Below are 21,477 nucleotides of genomic sequence, written 5' to 3' on the forward strand. Positions count from 1 at the left end.
CCCCGTATAGTGTGTGCTGATCGAGAAATCTAGACTACACTCGTCTTTTGTACCAGGCTGTAAACATGTTTATTTCTGCTGTAAAGATCGTCTTTTTTGAATTGGTGTGTATGTGGTTTCTGGTACTTCCAGAGCCAGCCTCAAGTGGATCCCTGATGAACTGCAGTTTTTAGCACTTCCATACTGGAGGTTGCCACTTGACTACTATGCAGAACTGTAGCTCCGGTGGACGTACACAAGTACATATTACTGATTTTTATTACCTTTGTTGTACAACTTAATCTGGAATCCATCATTCCTTTTTTTGGGGGATTATTTCAGAGCTACAACATTTGGCAGAGAATATATAAGCCTTAAATCACACGTCTCTGAGGGGTTTGGGTGTTAGAGGATTATTTAAAACTGTTTTTTTAGGTCTGTGCTGAATATTGTACATCTGAGCATTTCATGTGACATGTATCAGATTAATAGTTTATTCATAGTCACATTCAGAATGTCATCAGGATAGTTGTGAGCCATGTTTCCACCTCATGTGCATGGATAACTAAACACTGACCAGCAGTAGCTGTTTGGTGGAATTTGCATCTGGTGACATTCAGGTTGTTTTCTCACTATCTCCGCTCATTTGTTGAAATGTATGTTGACAGATAAAACATTCCACATATGATGTTCAGAGCTTATTTCAGCAGCAGTTCTGTGAAAGCACATTTACATACGCGATTCCCTGTACCGACTGACAGCAAAGTGCCTTAAGCTTCGGCTTTGCTGCCAGACTTGTGCCTATTTTTTTGTCTTTTTGTTTCCCCTTTCCTTTCTTCACACAGAATGGTGAACGGCACTGTAGATGGCGAGGATGGAAATTTATGCAAAAGATTGGTGGATTTTTTCTCCTTGTAGTAGAAACCCTCTGTAAACATACATAATCGACCGCAGATTTCAGTGGTTACTAACTTATCTTCTTGAGCTTAATATTCATGCAGAAGAAGGGCAGAAATAGAACATGATGCATCTTTGCAGAAAGCAAACAGTGGTCTAAAAACGAGGTAATGTTGCTGTTGGCCCATTATTTTGGCTCCCTTAGAATTCGGAAATCTTGATTTACTTGGGCAATTGTCAGTCAATATCTTTGTCTTTGGATGTGTTATTGCAGAAAAGTGGAAGAATCGCCTGCTGAGACTGAAGCAGCCTGAAGAGAGAGAGAGCAGCTTGTGACCAGGAGGGAAAATAGAGGAGATCTCTGGACAAGAAAATGTTAATCAGTCACGCTGTAAACCCTTTAAGTACTAATAACTTGGTGCCTTTGAGCAAGACACTTAACCCAGTTAGCACAGTGCAGCTACATAGCCGAAAACAGCATTTGTTTTGGCTGCTTCACTGTCAATATGCTTAAATTGGTTGTGTTGTCTAAATTTAAGACAAAACGCTGCTAAATATGAGAATGTGTGTAAGCAGCAGAAACCTTTCATGAATAATTAAAGGGGGTAAAGAAAACAAGAAGCCTTTATGCATCTGGATTCAGCTGAGGAGTTTACGGCTTCAAAGACGTGTTGACCGTGCCTACTATGTTTTGACAGCTAGTGGGAAGGCTCTGCCTTTTCCTTACTGACAAAATTTGTATTCAGCTCTGCAAACACACATATTCACACCTGTATTCTTGCGAGGACCCTTACTGACATAACACATCCCATAGCATCTGACCCCAAATCTTACTGTGACAATGCAAGGCAGGCAAGAAGAGACAGAACCAAAGAGAAGTGAAGTGCCAAGCAGCTGAACATAAACATTTCATACATCAAACTTGTAAAGATAAGAATTTCAACGTGCTAACATTGCACCCTTTATCCTTAAAGAGAATAGCATGAAGTTCTGTAAATGCTCTGTTTAAACTGATTTGAAACAGTCAAATAAGATATGCTTAAAAACAGGCATAAATAGATAACTTGCCTGATTGCCTACAACTGAAACTATGATCTTTAAATAATCAAGCAATTAACTGACAAATGTACTGACACGACCTGAGTGGATGCACCAATGGCATTAAAGATAATGCTTATTACTTGAGGACAATATTTACTGCACAGTGGTGCAGTTGTTAGACGATTGACTGGATGATAAATGTGCAATGCACCTCCATTTCCTCGCATTGTAATAAGAGAAGCCAAAATACTGCCTTGATGGTCTCTGACATATTGCGCTAGTGGAGCCAAGGCATGCGCAGAAGTGTGGAGGCAAAAGATTGATGTGACGCTCCTTCCCCTCCCCTCCGGACACTCCCTCAAAAATCAGCATGATGAGAACGAACAGCTATGACAAGAAGCATGTTAGAGAAAAATATGTTTGGTGTGTATTTTAATTCTCTAGTTTGCTCCATGTTCTGTCTGTTACAATGGAGGAAGTAGGCTTTAAAACCATATATCACAAACCTATACAAGTTCAGGCTTCGCTCAGGGTAGCTGTTGTTTTGTCCATTGTTTTATTCAGTCTAGGATTTTAAAATTTAATATCAAACTGAAAATTTAGTACAGATATCCATAATTTACTTCTTTCCAGTGAAAATAGGCATTTGAGAAACCTGCAATGACATTCCTCTTATCCACAATTCATTCCTTTTCTTTTTTAAGATGATTTTTGTGGACTTTTTGTGGACCTTTACTTGACAGCTGGAGAGGGACAGGGGATGTGAGGAGAGCGAGTGGGGACTGTCATGCTGGGGCCAGGAAATGATCGGACGAGCGATGTGATGAGGACTGTGACCTCTGTACATGGGGTGCCTGCTCTACCCAATGAGCTAAATAGGGACCCTGACTCATTGTCATACTTACTGGTACAAATTAAGTCACTTTTTTCCAGTCATGTACAATATATTGGGCTTTAACTTCAGATATCTACAACATTATTTTTTTCAAAGCAGAAGGAACATTCTGGATATCTACAATAAAATTCAGCCCAGGAAAAACTGACATTTCAGATATCTACTATTCAGTTATTCTGAGTCATGATTTAATTTCAGATATCCAAAATTAGAAATTGTTCCAGATGTCCAGAATGTAATTTTGAGTATACGAAATTAAATTATGACGAATAACCACTGGATGTAGGTATCTGAAATGGGACCTTTCCTTGTCTGCATATTCTTGTTGGGTACTTTTCCCTCCCTCAGTCCACAGACATGCTTGTTGGGTGAATGCTTATTCTAGATTACCTGTACTTGAGCCTGTGAGTGTGAATGGTCTTCCGAGTCTTTGTCTCTCACTAGGTGTTTGTTAAAACAAAGCTGGGATTGTCTTTTGTCCCAAGCAATGGATGGAAAGATGGATGGTTAGGTCGACATCATAAACAGGCCAGATTAAGGTTTTTAAAGGGCCTGATTTTGTAAATGGTCTGCCCACTGATAAGATCTGACCAAGTGCTACATTAAGTCTAAAAAGGTTCCAAAATTATGATTTTTAAAGCACTTCTCGTATGTACGTCGCTTTGGATAAAAGCGTCTGCTAAATGACATTGTAACATTGTTACATTTCTGTTGAAGAAGAAAGAACTATTCAGAATGTCCGCTCTGCAAAAATGTTAGAAAGGTTGGTTACCTTTCATATTTTCTTCTGCTGCAACCACAGTAGGGAGTATAAGAACTTTTTACTTCTACTTTATATCCAAAATGTAGAAAATTGCCTGCATGAGATTTTTGTTGCATCACTCCGGGGATGTTTATGACTTTTACTGTTGCTTACAGGCATTAAGAAATGATTGGAGGAAGTGCAAGAAGAAAAATAAGCTCTCATAATAATGTTCCTAATAGGCCTTGCAGAGCTCCACATCAGCCTTTTAAATTTTTTAGTAAATGCAAGTAACTCAGCTGGAATACTGTGCTTCTAAGTGACTCAGATTGCGGGAAAGCAACTGGAATCACTTTACATCTGTAGTCATTTTGGGTCCAATGCTCAACTGGCACTGAGCAGTGGGTCTTGTCTGATTGCAAAACTGTTTTAATGACAGGAGACAAACAAAACAAGTCCCTAGAATTCATTCAGACTCAGTTTTATTGTATAACAGTTACATAAACACACTGGAGGCTTAAGAAGACGTGGTTTTGCCTTTGCAAAATTCATAAAAAACAATAAACAGATATCAGCTCTGACCAAATCAGAGTAACCCTCTTAGTCATGATCTAAATTCAAATGAATTCATCGTGTCAAAATGTTCAAATGTCACCAGGCTTAGATGTGGGGATTTTCCAAAATGTAATCTTGCATAATATCAACAATGCATGCTCATTTCATGCTTATTATTCTTCATTATGATGAGAAGCCCAACAGGTTGGCTCACAGCATGGGGACTCCAAGTTTCTGGCTGACGTGGCCCATGATTGAGACAGATTACGGAGGTCCGCTGAGGACGCCGTCCCTGGCAACCGAGGTATGCTGCGGTCTAGCAGACTCATTACATCTGGTCACCATGGGTTTCCATGCATGAACTTCTAATTAGACCAAATAAATGGGTGGAAATCTTTCAGTACTGGAAATGGGCTACTACCATAGTGGGGTACAATATACTCTAAACTCTATTAAAGCTGTAATGGAAATCATTTATCATGCCTGTGGTGTGTGACCTCAACCTTTTGTACCAACTGCTTAATATTCTACCTGTATTACATGGCCTAGAGTCTCACTTAGAACATCCCCTCTGTCCTCAACATTTTGTTCTGGAGCTATTCTTCCTTTCATAAGGATAACCTCGGATTTTAAAGTGATTCATGGGGCAATTGGGACTCCGGGTGGGATAATGTCATTGCTTGTTATGAATTCACGTTAGTCAAGTAAGTTTATTAGAGGACAGATAGGGGCAAGGCAACAAGAACAACATGGAGGTAGTGTGTAGTTGTTTTATTCTGTAATTTGGAGAGACTAATTTATATTTTTCTGCAACACCTCTGGGATTTTGAATGGATTTTGTTGGCAAGTAGGGCCAATGAAAAACTTTTCAAACCAGTTTGATATTAATCCAAACCCTGTTTCAAATTCTGTGATATCAAACCCACTTAAGTTTGCTTTCCACTAAAGTGGAAACACTAGAAACTGACCCGACTCAAAGAGATCCAACAAATGGGCAGTTTTAAGTTAAGATTTCACTTAAGTATATATTGTGCCCAAATTTAGACAAAGTAGGCATTAGCACATTAACAGTCGGTTATTTAACTCACACTTGGTTTTAATATAATTTCCATTAAATTGTCCTTGTCTAAATAAATCGGGACTTCCAGTGTTGAAAAATTGTCCCAAAAAGCAGTTCCTCGAGTGTCAACACGAGGTTGGCCATGGAAGCACCATTAACACCCATGTTCAAATGTCCATTTTAGCTGCAAAAATGATTGTCTACAGGCAGGTTCAAACTGCAGATTTCATCCCAATGGCTAATTGCTAAATTCCTACACTGTATGGGGGGATCTTTTTTTTTTTTTTTTTTTTTTTTTTACAGCTAATCGGTTTTAATTATTTCAGGCTAACAGTTTTTTATAATTTTGTATAACTGTAAGCCTGAAATAATTATGTTGGATCTTTGTCTGCTAAGTCTAATATTGCAGTTATTAATTAAAATCATTATTTACTTGTTCTAAAGATGTCATGTGTGTTTATTCTGTATAAAATGTAATAGCTACTGAGTAACATCCCTTCCCCTTCTATATTCTTTAAACCTCTAACGTTGTTTTAACTCTCTCTACATAAAATAATATCTAATTAGCTTGAGTTATAAGATGTGAGATATATTTTAGCAAGTTTTCACTTTGTAAAACTTATTTTGTTTATCCAAAAGCTGAGTTAAAAAATGTGCATGTCCTTTTTTTTCTTTTGTGTAATTGGAAATATAATTTATCTAGAAAGGGAAATCATTTAACCTTAATAAAGAAACAGAACAAAGAGAGACAAATTAGAATTATAGTTGGCACCAAAGTTTATTATTTCAATTAGTTTGGGATTTGTTCTCCTGCTGAAGGTAATTGATTTTTTTTTCCTCATTCAACAACCCAACCTTGCTTTCTCTTTTAAGTACAGAGCTTCACTGCTAATTACACTTTAAATCTATTAGTGCCTCACTTCAACTGAACTGTGACTCTAACTGTTAACCCCCTAAGTTTGTGAAGCTGGATCTTTGCACTAAATGTTTTGCTGTATCTCCACCTATCACTCTGCAGATAGTAAACAGGCAGATGAGATGAATGAAGAGGTGTTTTGTTGGAGGGACAAGCTGAACCTATAACAACGGAAATAATGCCTCTCTCCAATAGCTGAAGCTGCATGGGTGCTGACATCATATCACTCCCACATCTCCCTGTCTTGATTTCAGCCCCACCCGCTCCTTTCCATTAGCAAGTCGGTCCGTGTCCCTGTGTTATTTAAAGCCAGAGATCCTCCCTCTCTCGCTGAGCCACTGTGTTGCATCTGTCTGCCACGCCGCATGTGTGTCTAGGGTACGTGTGTGTGCGGGTGTACGAGAGTGCGCTAAAAAACCCAGGCAGCCAGTGGGAGAGCTAGAGAGCGGAGAGAGAGACGCGGGGGAAAGGCAAAAAGCATCCGAGAAGGGAGAAAGGAGACGGGAGTGTGAGAATGAAATTCATCCAGGCTATTTGCTTACTGCTTCTCTGTCCAGCTTTGAGCCTCAACACCAGGTAAGAGATGAATAAAAGCAGATGTTTTCTCTTTATTTATTGTCTGTTTCACCCTGCTCCGGACTGGAACAAAAGAGGGTTTCAAAGCATACAATCTTAGATCACTAATCTGAACGTCTGCTCAGTCCTGACAAACACTGAAGCCTTAATTCATCCAGCTCCGTGAGCTTTAAGCATGTTGGAGACTGAAAGACTTAAAAGGAGGAAGTGGAGCTTATCTGTTGAACTAGGCTATTATCTCTCTCTCAGTTCTGGGCAGGCTGAGAGACACTTGTCCTTTTGTGGTGCTAATGCACTGAATGCGATGCCTCCTGAATAGTGGTGACATTGCTTTTTGGGACTTTTTTGGCTGCCTGCTGGTCTGGAAGAGAGCAAGTTAAAGAAACTGGGAGAAAGGACAAGGCGACTTGTGTTGCAGTGTATTGAAAAAGAGCAAGTGTGTATGTTAGAGTATTTGTGTACAATATATATATGTTAGGCTTTGGGGAAAAAGGCGAAAGGATCAGAAGAAGAAGAATGATCAGGAGAGAAACATGTGAAGAGGGAGAGTTTTGATGATTAATTAAACCATTGATAAAATCGTCCTTCTTCTCTGCCAGTGCCTGACACCGCTGCCTTAACGAGAGCCGGGAGAGGAAATTCAGGGGCTTTGACTATGCCATGGAGACATCACACGCAGGAAGGCATGCATTATAAAACTTGCCTTTCCTTTTTCCTCCTTGGTGCACAAATATATCCTGCCACTGTTGCTATCTTTTCTTGGTGATGAGTTGAATCCTGGGCGATGCATACATTGGTAGAATGATGTCTCAGAACTCATTGTTAAGTTAACTAAATAGACAAGTAACTACAGTGTTGTGCTGGATGCCAAACACATGAATGGCCACTATGTGAATTATTTATTTTTGCCTCTGAGGATACAGTAGATAGACTTGTAAGGGAAGAATTCAAGGTTATAGCCTCCGTCCAGCATATTTGTCAGTATTAGAGAGGTACACTGATGATGCATGAGTCACATAACTAGAAGCTGTATTGATGTATTAACCTCTAGCACTAAGCAGTAGCCAAATGAAGCACTCACAGACTTAAGCACACAAACATTTTACTGCTCTTATAAAGCAAATGCATAAACAACCTCCGGGCAATGGCTTCAATCTGCTTTATCACCTTCCCCTGCTTTTGATGGAGAACACAGATAGACTTGTTTGGTGATGAAAAGACCCATGTTCTTGTTCAGGTGTGATTTATTAATTAAGATATGTTTTATGTCTCAAGGTTTGTTTTGTATTAGAGCGAACCATCATCAGCCTTGAAGGAGATCTTTTGGATGCTAATTGGAGAGGGGAACATTATGGTGGTAATTTGGCAGGTCAGCGTAGATTGTACGCTACCTCTTAAGGGGGAATGTCATGAAAAGTAATTACCCGAACACACAGATATAATCAGCGTTTTATTGGATAGTTTGTTTCTAAACTCAGCGTAAAAGATGATGTGCTCAGAAAGCTGGGTTTTGTTTGGGAGAGGGGTTTTCTGGGGAAAGGGGAATGCCTCCAATGTTACCTACTGAACCTGATTTCTTTGACAAATATTACAATTTACAACTAAAACAGGCTGATGTAGAAACACAAACATCTATTCTTAACACTCTACAACTGGAAGAATAATGACACCATTAAAAACACGTTTTGAATGGTATCCCATCAAATGCTCATGAAACAAGGGATGTTGAGAACAGGGTGTTTTTCAATCACTTCATCCGGCACACATGGTGTCCTTACAGAGGGCATTTCTCAGGAGGTTGCTTTGTATTTGGACTAAAATACTATGGAACAAAGGTGTTAGAAAATGTTTCACCTTTTTTGTTTTCAAGCTGATGTTAATCAGATTAGTTGATGTTGTATTACAGAGGTGTTGACTGAAGCCGGTACGCTTAATTAGAGAACAATAGATTTCACATTTTTGACGAAAAAATGTGATAGCTTGAAATATTTTCTCCAAAGTTTCTTTCCCAGTTGATGGAGTCTCTCAGTTCTTCTTACCACCATGTAAAGAAAAGGCTTGTAATGGGATCTTCAGATATTTTTGTAATCCCCTGTTCTAAGAGCAACACTGAACTCTTACTCACACTTAAAGATGCTTCCACTATTTTTTGGCCATTTGTAAGGTAGTAGCAACATGTTGATCTGCCTGCACTTTGGTGCGAGGCAAAACCCTAAAATGAAAAGTGGCTTGGCCATTTAATGGATTTTTAATGAACAGGAGAGCAATAAAGCATCTGCAGGGACATTACAATTTCATTTCCCAAAGATTCATCATTACCGGAATCCATGAATGGATACAAGGAAAGGTCACAGCTGAGCATAGAAACTAGTTGATCCATAACACCTTTCAGCTTCATTATTCTTCCCCTCCTCCTGTAGTGGTTGACATCCCCTTATCCCTGTCATATATGTATGGAATTAGCTATGCGTTTGATAGCTGCTGGTAATTAGCTACAGTGTATTATACAGCTACATTGTCTTTTGATCTACTACCACCCTACAGTGCTTCTGCTGAGACGAAAACAGTTGGCAGTGATGCATTTAAAATACAGGTCGTGTTTTTTATAACTACTAGGGATGCATCGTGAAAATCAAGACTGATACAGATACTGGTGTTCAAAATAACAGTTTGGCAATTAGCCAATTCCAATACCCATGTTTTTTTTAAATTGGTCGATACTATTCTTTGGCCATTTTTCCAAACAAGCGATGAGATTTGATGTAGAAACATTGTTGCAAGTACTCCCTCCTCTTTGGAGGACTGGAACTTGTCTAACAAACTGCATGTCGGTGATCTTTTTCAGAATCAGTTTACTACTTCCACTCTGCTGACATTTTCTTTGACATTTGACCATGAAAAATCGCACATGATGCACACAGCACCTGTAGCACTCTTACGTTACGCCAGAGTTAGTTCACTAGGGGACTTCTTCAGCCAAATAAAACCTCCTCTCAGAATCTGCAGTTGGGTGTACTTGTATTAAATTGACAACATTGACGACAGGTAAACATCGGCTTCTGACGTTGGTTCATAGTAGATTATTTACTGATGGTCTGCACGTCAATAGAGGAGGTATCGGCCAGTACTGATCTGAACCCTGATACATAGCTGCATCACTAATAACTGATGACACAGACATATTTTTATTGAAGGCTACAGACCATTTTTAATTTTGATCTTCTTTGCTCTTTCGTCTTAAGTGAACTAGACAAAAACTGCTGTTGTCTTCATTGCTTTCTTTTCTGGTCATCAAAACCACAAGCAAAGCCAGAGAGCATTCTTATTGTGTCATAAGATTGTGCGTGGTTCCTCAAACACCTGCCTGTTTGTTGTTATCCTGGAGGCCGTGAGCACACTACAAGCCTTATCTTTTGTGACATCCCCATTTTTTGCTGTAATGGTTCAACATTGAAGAGACTGACTGCAAGGTGTATCTGCATCAGGAAAATGAATTGTGACTCAAGCTGTCTAGTCTACGTGTTTCTCTGCCTTGCTTTGCTTGATCCGCTATCATCACATCAGCGGAGCGTGAGAGAATCCATTTCCTATGTTAACGGCAACCTCCATTGTGTGACCTGAAAGAGTCGCCTTAAGGAACAAGAGTTAATGAAACAGGAGCTGTTTCATTTTTTTTATGTATGATAGCAGCATTTTGTCAAGCCTTTGGTCCACAGTTAATTCAGTTTTATAGCCTTCAAATCTAAAAAGCATCCTGCAGGCTTATGATGGATTCAAAAAGATGGCCAAACATTTTAAACATTGCATTCCCATTTTACTGTAATTCACATGTTGTGACCTTATAGAATTTAATTCCCATTATGTGTGGAAAAATGGTAAAATTAACCCTTCTGATGCCAGGCGAAAGCTTGATAAAGAAGGATTTGAGTTTAATGGATTGAGTGGATTACTCAAGCCACTTAATGGTGATGCTGGGCTATGTGTCATTATAGAAATCAATCGGTGCTCAGGCAGCACACAAGACTGCATTGACACGAGTCTCATGAGATATAACTGTGCACCCGGGGCCAGGGTTGGGATGGGGGTTGGTTGGGTTCTACAGTATGGTACAGTGAGCCTTCCCCGCATTGGACTTGTTTCTTTGCTTCTGTATATAGATCAAACACTTCAACCTTTTTTCCATTTTCACATATTCCCTTTCAGAGCTTTTCTTGAAACATATTTGACATATTTTCTTGACACCATCTTTGAAGTGTCTTACCTTCGCAGACTCTTCTTGGAAACAGTGATATCTGGTGGGATCTCCACTACATCAAATATTTATGAGTATTTTGGACGGCAATTAGAAGGACTACAGAGAGACTTGGTTTATACACAGAGTGGGGAGACGCAGCCACATTGCTTTATATCTTAACATCTGCCTGTGGATATGAGCATATTGTGAATCAAGTGGAGCATCTCTTTAATCTTACAGAGGGTCAGACATGAAAAGGAGGGTAATTTATGACATGTAGCAATTAATGATGGAGCCGGTTATTACAGTAAATGGTACGTGATATTGATGACCAAGGTTGTTTCCATTGTACGATAACCTTTAGTAATTAAATGAATAAACTGACTCTTTCAAGAAGTCAAACCAAATATTATGTCTACGTATTACATTAAAATCATCACTTCAACTAGTGGGGAACATGTCTGTATTTTTTTGTCTTAGAGACTGTATCACAGCGCTTCTGTTTTCACTCTGAAGTTTCTCAAAGAGCTCTGAATGGTGGTCAGCCTCCCATTCATTCATCACGACTTGCAGATGCCGTCTCCGTCTCAATCTGTCACATGTTTGCTGAGTTGAAAACATCCCACAGATCATCATTTACATCCGATCAATACTTTCCCACAAGTGACAATGAATAAACTCAATCAAGGAGTACAACAGCTGAGAGAAACTCTACATGACATCTCATTGAGCCAACACTCACAGTCTGGGTTCTGCTTTGATTTGCACTTTATTAATGCACGGATGAAGGCTGCTGTGTGCAGAGTCAAGTGGTTCACAAATATTTTCTCACACCATGGTACAAAATAAATTGACTACATAGGTCAAGTGTGAAGCAGATGTGGAAGCAGACCTAACTATTGACCAGGGGGGGGCTGTTAATGTCAATCTATACATTGATGGGCTGCAAATGGTTAGCTGCGATAATGGGTAATTGGAAACAATCACCCTCTTACCACTGGCATTGTTTTGCGCTTTAGGGATGAGAGAGCACCAGTTTTGAACAAAAAAAAGCTTGGAAAAGTAAGAGTAGCACACAGAAGTGGCCTACATTTTCTGTCTCTAAGTGAGGCTTGATTGTGTTGCTATTTGTCTGGGTTGTTATTGAGCCTTCCCTCCATCATTATCTAAATGAACTGGTGCTTTATTTACACTGACATACATCCTGGAGGCCCTGAATGTTTGGATTGGCAGCTGTGAGTAAACATTTATGCCTGTCGCAGAGCAGCAGTTTGGTGGAAAGTGGTTAAAATGTCTAACTGGAGTGATGGCGCACCTTACGAGAAAGGCATCTGCTTAATTGCCATGCAAAGGCAACCAAAGAGTTGCTTTTAACATGCAAGAGTGATCCGTGTCTCCATTGGGCCCATGCTACATAAAACATTTGTACGTGTGAGAATTTCCCATCTGCACTCCATTTCCAATGCCGTCAAATATCATCTATGGCAGCCATGATTACACATATGACTTTCAGAGGTGTAGTTTGACTCCTTAAGATTTGAGATATTGATATTTGTGCCACCTGTTAACGTCCTCAGCACAAATCAGACAGGGAACGATAATTGAAATTCAGAGGACATGGCGTAATGGTCACACCATGGCAACCACATTGGCCACATGACAGTAATGAAGTGGGCCACAATAAACAGAACCTTGGGTGGCTCCTACAAATGAGAAAGTAATTAAAAGGACTTGGATCAGTGCAGGGTGAAGAGCAGACAGATGTTTTAAATTCAAGGCCACATTTCAGGTACTGCGCTGGTGATCTCATTGCTCTCGGTAGACATTTGAAATGACAGCACTGTTTATTCTTCAAACACTCAAAGTGTTTGTCATGGATTCCTCGTTTTTTTATGCTTCCTGGAACACAAAGTTTATCGTTGAACGTCATCATGTTCTGATGTGGTGTACCAGAAACTGGATATTTGCTTGGTTTAAAGACAAGAATGTTTGGGATGCTGTGGCAGACACCTGCAGACTCAGTCTCATCATGTAAGAAAGATTTACTGTTAGATCTAATTATTCTTAAGGTTTAAACTGTTTTAATGAAGGACTGACTCCTTCATTTTAACAGATCTGACCCAGCAGCAAATCATCTCTCTCAGCTTGAGTTCTCAGCTAGAAAACAGTCACATTAATGAATATAACACTTACAGATGAGCTGTAGATTAATGACAACTCCATATTGTCTGTATCTGTGTACATAACTGAACTGTACACAACTGATCAAACTACAACAGTACACCAGTGTTTTCTCATTGAAGGTGTTATGTTTATACTTCATTAACATGTATTGACAGATTTTTTTCAGCAGTAATGTTTTAACCTTGTTTGCTTATATTTTCCCCCTTTGATCATATTGCTAATCAAGATTATTAACAGCCAAAATATGAAGTTTTGTACCCTCCCTTTTATGGGGTTGAAAACAGATCCAAGACTTCATTGTGCATATAAATGATTTATTCCTTCTTAATTTTTTGTAAACAAATCTGTTTGTGGGTGTTAATTTTTTTGCACACAAATCCCTCCACCTGTCAGGCGTGACATGCTGAGATGCTGATTAAACAACCTGCTTTTTACACTGATGTGCTTTTGGCTGGTCACTAACAGGGGAATTGGAAAATGTGCAGTTTTACCACACGGTGCTGTGCCAATTATTCCTCTGATGGCTGACATTTTTGGAATGACTGAACGCCACGTCAACATGCACTCAGCTGCCTGTTTGTCAGGTAGAGCTAACTGAAACTAATGCAGTCTTCTAAATTGTGCTATAATTCCACCTTCATGAAGGTTTTACCATTCAGTCTTTATTGAAACCGTCATAGAGAGATGCTGAATCAACTTTATGGATTTTTTTAGGCTGTAAATATTGTTTAATAGTGAGGGTTGTTTATGTATTTTTTTCTACCCCTCTCATCCTTGGGTTGGACAAAATAATAGGATGTTTAAAAGCTGTTAAATGTGGCATAATTCAACAGCACAATGCCAGGACTGCCAACATCACCGTAAAGTTGAATCAACACCTCTCTAAACATTTCCAGCAAAAATCTGATCATTACTAACTTCATGATTGGAGGATTTATTACAGGACTGTTGTATTACACTGCACAAGTTAACACTGGCTGACCCAATGAAGTGGAATTCAGTACACTTCAGCTTGAAAGCATACACACAGATGCACTTAATACTTTTAAAGATATTAACCTGTAAAAATTGCAAATTTATGAACTCTGAACTGGAGTTGAAGTGTGCTAAAGACCAAGTGGATTTAAGAGGCTTTTTTTTGTCTGCTAGATCATACCTGTTCTTTTAATCGCTTGTCCAGTGATCTTTGCTGATGGTGTTTTTCATCTTGCTTACAAAAATGAACGCATGCTCTGTTCTGCAGCTGCACTTGATGAATTAACTTCCAAACACACACACACACACACACACACACACACACACACACACACACACACACACACACACACACACACACACACACACACACACGTTGGAGAAAAGTAACAGCATCACAGCTAATTAGCTCCTCAGCAGCAACATGTGCACCAGCATGTAAATGTACACTCTGGTCCCATTAGATGCCTGTGAGTGTTAACTGTGTTTCTCTTGAGTAACTGAAACAAAAGCACTGCGGTAGCATGCTGGCAGCTGTCAATCAAACAGACAATGACATGCCCCTCCAGTCGGCTGAGACAAAATAAGCATATCTGGTTTTTCCCCCAAGAGTCTTTTATCTTTTTGGAGACTACTAGTAGATTTAAAAGCTTGCTGCATTAAGTTATTTTTATGAACACCTTTGTGCAGTGAAATAAGCTAAAATAAAATGTACATGTAATGACTTTATAAAAATGTAATGGTAGTTTTTAGCTGCTCTTCACTTCCAAAAAAAACCCACATGAACACTCATGTATCTACAGGACCCGATAATATATTTAGCACTCCAGCAAGGAAGATCATCACAGTGAGTAACTAACGTTATATGCTGACATTGAGCAGCACAGAGTGGGACGGAGAGTGGGTTTGAAACAGCTGCTGCACCTAGAAACAAGGTTAAAGCTGAGACACCAAGCAGAGGAATCAAAACAAAGACCTGAAATCACTAAAACAATATGTCGGGTTGAGGAGAAGTTCACAGTTGGATGGTAGATTTGTGGGCCTATCACTATGACCTACATTTCTCATTCGGTTGTTTTCATTTTTAATACTAAAGTCTTGACCAATGAAGCCTTAGACTTGTCCAGCAGTGTTAGGTTGTTGAGTCAGGATCCGCTTTTATCAGAGCTGTCTTTTTAGTCTTTATTTAGTACAGGCTCTGTTTAAATCTGCACATTTTACTGCTTTGATCATGATTATATTTTCATTGCTTTTATTCTTAATGTCTTTTCTCTCAACTATTACCTATCCAGGGACTACAGATGAAAATTAGCCTTTATAGCTAACTCAAGTATAATTGTTATTAATAAGCACAGTCCCTGTCCAATGAAGTCATAAATAAAAATGCAAAGGTGCAAAACAATTATTAGTATCCTCAGAGACTTCATTTCTTTCCACTCTCTGCTCAAACGATTGATTTTTCCTCATAGCCTTGCCAGCTTCTTCATGCTCCTCCAGTTTAATACAGCTGTTGATTAAAAGAAGCTACAGTTGGAGGTAGATGTGAATCTTCATAGCTGCATCTACCAGTGCTTGATTACATTCCTCCCCTGCTGTCAGTACAGATATTAGTGTTTGGTTGTCACAGACGTTGATGTAATTGGCAGGCACTTAATTGCTCAGTCCCTGTAAACATGATGCTTGTGTCCTTTCAGTGATGAGTCATTACCGAGAAGCTCGCCTCTTTGTTTTACAGTGTACTGCAAGATGTGGAACCATATTAAACAAAAGCTGAGCACCATCCCTTCTTATAGAGGCTCCGATTTCAGATGCTTGCATCGGGCTGTTGCCTAGCAGCTTTTCACTTTGAAGCTCTAGAAGAATGCATCAGTTGTTTATGTATGTATGGATACTAACGTGCACATGCAGGATCTTCCATATGTCCTACAATTATGACGTCTTTCATTGGGGTAGATTTGAGTCAAAGTGTACTTATCTTCAATTACTTTTTTAAGAATAAATTGAGTTTGAACCTGACATCTGCTCTGAGCCCTCTCCAGAGGAATCATCCAAACAGTTGAAGAGTGAAGTCTATATTTAGCTGATTACTATCTATGCTGTGACTGGTAATTATTTTCATTGCAGGCTAATCTTATCTTATTAATTGAGTTAATTGCTTGGTCTATAACGTCAGAAAATTAGTAGCATTGCCCTTCAAATGCACTCCTTGGCGATGCCATGATATTTTTAGTGTGCAACCAGCAATACAAAACACTTGAAGTCTAAAATGATATCACACTGGAGAAAGCATGCATTCACTCAGAAAAGACAGAATGATATACAATCATTCCTGACTTCTTAGGTGAAAGTAAGGCACATTTAAGAAGCTGTGGGTTAAATTTCCTTCAGTAACTATTTGATTGAACATTGTAGCTTTGCATACGATCAAATCTTGACACTTCCATCCATGGAGAATCAGAGTACTGGGATTTCCAGGCCGCAGCTGGACTAAAGGTTGATGTAGTTCTATAGTTCAAGTGCAACATTTTTCTTCTTAGTGTGGCTCATTATTTCCAACTCTTAAAATACAATTGATAATAGAAAATGCCAAGTGTGAAAGTATAATTACAGCCAGAAGAAACAATATGGGCTAGAAATTAGAATATTCTTCCTTCAAATACAGAAACTGGATGGGTCACTGGTTGACTTAACCGATTCATGGAGCTCATTAAGGATCCTTCATTGACCCATTTGGGCTTATGGTACATCCTCCAGGAAAACTGAGGATGGGCCCAAGCTGGGTCTTCATTTGGGAGACCCATTCTGGCATTACTTGCAAATGTTTAGAAGAAAACAGACCCACCTTTGAATGGTAGCCACCCAAATGTGGTTGAACAGTGGGAATTAAAACAATTTGCAATCCAGTCACTGAAAACATCTCCCAATCATTTTTTTCTTTATCTTTGTGCTCTCTTGTACCATACATAATCTTAAATATTACTACTGTCTGCAGTTTTAAAATCCCATCTGACATTTTCATTGATACTGAATTGTCCAGCACTTAACCACATATAATCTCATGAAACATTTTCCATTAACAGTGAGTATAATTTTAATGATTTTCAAGGCATTGACAATAGAGGTGTTAAGATGACTAACATTAACAGAAATAGAAAGTAGTTGTAAGGGCCGAAGGGCACAGTGCCTGCCTTTGATATGTCGCAACACACTGACATGAACAGACAACTGTAGCATTTCTGGGGGCACGTTTTGTAGAATATATATATAAAAAACTGGCTTGACAAGATGTCGAAGTGACAAGAAGAAGTAATTACTTCATTTTAATTTCAGATTATCCCAGCATTATGCTATATACTTTTTGTCTGAATACACTCTTGATGAGATTATGTTAATTAAAATGCTTCAGGTGTTGAAGCCACACATCCTCTGGGAATCCTGTGCTTGGAACAGCAACAGTTCCCAGTGTTTAAATATAAAAAGTATAGATTGAATTAGTATTTGAATGATTTCCTTGTTTTCCTCTCCCTTTGATTTTTTTTTCCACCTGTTTTTTTCTGGAGATGAGAGCTGCTAAGCAGACAATATCTTCCTCGGCATGTTTTCACATTCATAAAGTTATACTCTCTGACACCCAGGATCTGCCCTTCACAGCCTGCGTGGCTTTCGATTGAACAGCTCCACTGAAGCAGGTAGTTTAGAGCTTGCCGAAGACTACCTTGACAGTAGTTATCGGGGATCAAACGGGGAGGAGGAAACATGCTCACCTTGCTCCTTCTTGATATTCTCTACCTTCCAGGGATTCATCTCCCTGCTATAAACTACTTCTCTAATCATTAAGCTGCCTCTCACAATTTATCCATTTCCCAATTTCATTCCTTTATTCTGTTTAATTGGTTCACTATGGAATGAATCAAAGTGCTCAGAGGTGTTACTATATTATACAATATTAGAGAGATCAGAGGATGTAGAGATATTGGTTTTGGCATGAGCAGAAAAAGGGTATCATAAATAACACAGTTCAACACCAAAAAAGCTTAGATGATGTTAGAAAAAGGCAGAGAGCTCAGTGGTTTTCTCCTTTTTATCAATATATTTATTGTGTCTCAGCACTTGTCTGTGCTCTAGTTCTGCTGCTGTCTATTGAGACTGCTCTGTTTTGTAATCGCTGTCACTAATTGTTCTTTCATTATTCGCCCTATCATTTATAAGTAAGATGTTCTGATTTCTCAAGATCTGAGAGCCGTGTCATTAATTCAGACGCAATTCTCTCTCTAAACAAGCCTCCTTCATCAGTACTTACCACCTCATCTTCAAACTAAGGAGTAATATAGGTTTAATCATTGACGATGGCGCCAAATTAGAGTATGAATATTCACAGTGATGACATAGTGACCATTTTTCTTTGACATCACAGCCAGGGCGGGAAGCTCTGATGCTTTTATAATGTTGTTCAAAGTTTTCAGACCGTGCAATCATTGGAGATGTGAGTGACATGTCACTGCATAGCTGCCCATTTGAGTGACATCTGGCCATATTTCAAGACAACATATTTGATTGCCAAAAGACTACCATTTGACACCAACAAGCTGCTAGCAACCTCCTCCCTGCTAACATCATGGATTGTTGGTGTTGCAACTGCTGGAAAGTTTAAGTTGTCTAGCTGTCTGTAAAGCAAACTACCTTTTAAGTGATGTTAACAAGAAATGATTGAATTGTATCTTTGGCTGCAGTAACTTAGCTGATAGTATCTTATAAATGATCATCAAATACATTTTAGTTTCACTTGAAATGTGTCCCAGTGTCCCCCTGGATTAGGAATATACGTCATCCTTTGGGTAGTTGATGAATCAGAAGCAGTGAGATGATAACAAGTAGTCGGTTTACCCACAAGTACTGCTAGGACCCTGAGTCCAGCACAAAATAGTATAACAGCATTTGACATACCAACCCTGAGTGTGACATCAGTGGGAAATGTCAGCTGTGTCACTTTGGTATCAGGAGTTCAAGTGTAAGTCAAGCAGAAAGAGACAACAGTGACAACAGTGTTGAACCTCAGCTAGAATAAGTGGCAAATAAACTAAGGGAGATCTGCTCGAGCTCTGTTCAAGCGCTGGGAACAATACTGGCAACAGCTGGGCCAAATGAAATATTTCAGACAAACACTGTGTCATGCACTGCGACATGAAGCCTTCAGTTCTTTATTTTTTCTAAAGAAAAGAAAAACACTAACACCTGCAGAGATTATTGTATTAAACCATGCCCTATGTCGCCTTTTATAAGTATGATGCAAAAATATTTCTTTTGAATACAATCATATCCCATTCCCACAGTTACCAAACACACACAGCTGAAGTGCCAAAGGGTATAAACAGTGTAGTATTTCCCTCAGGAGTGTCTCTCTTTATCTCCTCACAGGTTTTTCAGGTTTAGAGAACAGAAGCGATCCGTGTATCTGTAGTATAAATCCATCACAAAGGATTATGCTGCGCAACTTTTTTGTACCATTCTTTAAATATCGTTGACCTATTTTTTCATATAATTGTTGGATTTTTGTGCAGCTATGCTGATCCTTACCATTGACTTAAATGGAGAGCCTACAGCAGAGCATACTTTCAATAGCCACAAAGTCAGGTGATGGAGTACAAAGAGCAAGAAAAGTCCTGTTACGTGTGTGACTAGAGGGGTCAGTCCCACACTAGACTTGAATCCAGCAGGGTCCAGAGTTACAACAAAAGTCAGCTTGATCTATATTTTTCTTGAATTCACATTTGCAAAATATAAAATGAAAGATAATACTACTGTCTGTCTTGTGTATAAAATGTAACAGAGATGAAATACTGAAACACAAATCAGATGTCTTCCTTAATCCAACTAGAGGTTCAAGATAGGGATCCTGGTCATATTAAGAAAATTACATTTTGACATGCTGACTAGTCTGAAGGTAAGGAAGCACTTAGAAAACAGTTAAAATCAAGCACGTCATTTATAGCATGAATAAATACAGGATCACAGAGTCTCTGTAAACATTGTTGGTTTGCCAGTTGTAGCTAACACCACCAGCCTTCAGTCCACCTTGCAGTTTGACATCCACATGCCTGTACTGGTTACACATTTCTCAGGTTATAGAGAGGTTTAACAAGACACAGCACACATACAACTTATCTCCAATGTCTAGATCAAAATGTGCCAGGCTACAATATGCTGTGATCAGCTTGTTTACATCCATGTAGAGCACTATAGCAATATGGCAGCAGTCATGAACCAGAGCCACAGCCCTGGCTTGTGATAGTTGGCTGTGCTGCAGCTTAGACACAACATTTAACCAGAATTTGGGACCTACATTTATAAAACACATCAATAATTAGCTTAATTGATGAATGATTATTGTGGTTTAAATGTTTAACTGATAAAATGTGCACATAGTTCAAACATAGACATGCAACCCTACCCAGGCATGGACCCAGGACTTAATGATTCAATTTTTTCTTCAACCAGATCTAACTAGATTTTAAAAGAATACTTCTTGGGCCTTGGCTTGATTTACTTGGTAGTGGTTTTGAAAATTGACACCTTTTTTCTTGTTTGTCCTGTAAACGTGATAATCCCCATCAGAGCTCTTTTTCTGAATGTAGGGGACTGCCAGCAAATCCTGCCACATACTACTGTACTAGCACATCTCAGTATTAAGGGATGGGGGTTCGCTTTCTTCCAGCATTCAGGGGGATTCATGTCCCCATTTGCCTTCGGAATGATTTCAAAAAGTGCTGTTTAAAGGGAGCAGAACCAGTCTCAAGCGACAGTTTGGCCACAGCCGTACCTTGCACAGCTTATTGCAATTGGGACCGGAGCAAATTTAAAATTAATTTGGTGTAGTACAGTGGACTTAGCGTTAGCCTGAGTGTTGGTACCACGTCGTTGAGTAATTGAGGTCTGAACAGTGTTGAGAGCACGGATTGGATGAGTGTCTGAGCTGCCAGAATTTACTCCACAGCTGTCAGCGGTCTTGAGCATGATTTAACAAAACATCTTTGATGTGAGTTGCCCACTTGAGTGCTAAGCTCTTTCCTCTAAATACAAAGTTACTTGTTCTATACTTCATGTGTCAATGTGGCACATAATAGAAAACCAGTGTCTGACAGAGACGAACTGTCGATCTTCTAGGAGAAAGACACCAAGATGTTCAGGAGTTGAAATTGATTTCTGTAGATACCACAGAGATCTGCCAAACTGGCGTAGTTTTTCATTTCCTGTCTTTTATTAACCCCTCCATATTTGTTCTGTGCTCTCTGTTGGACACTGTATGCTTCAGCAAAGCATGGATGTACCATTTTTCAAGGAACATAATATCTGCTTCTTTTTGGTGAGGGCTACATAAATCTGAATCCTTTATCAGCCGCCGGCACACCTCCTCGAAGACAGCCGG

General features: G+C 39.2%; 1 protein-coding gene across 3 annotated transcripts in view; it reads left to right on the forward strand.

Annotated features, from left to right (window-relative positions):
- luzp2 (leucine zipper protein 2) overlaps nt 1–21,477 on the forward strand; it is a 281,322-nt gene that overhangs the window by 82,091 nt on the left and 177,754 nt on the right. Inside the window, exon 1 of one of the 3 annotated variants that reach the window (XM_034680632.1) lies at nt 6,423–6,661. The exons of the other annotated variants lie outside the window; for them this stretch is intronic. Within the exon in view, the coding sequence (XP_034536523.1) occupies nt 6,600–6,661 (62 nt within the window). The 5' untranslated portion in view covers nt 6,423–6,599. Of the gene's footprint in view, nt 1–6,422; nt 6,662–21,477 lie in introns of those variants that run through there. 3 annotated transcript variants of the gene reach the window in all.

This window comes from Notolabrus celidotus, chromosome 3, assembly GCF_009762535.1.
Source record: "Notolabrus celidotus isolate fNotCel1 chromosome 3, fNotCel1.pri, whole genome shotgun sequence".
Taxonomy (NCBI): Eukaryota; Metazoa; Chordata; class Actinopteri; order Labriformes; family Labridae; genus Notolabrus; species Notolabrus celidotus.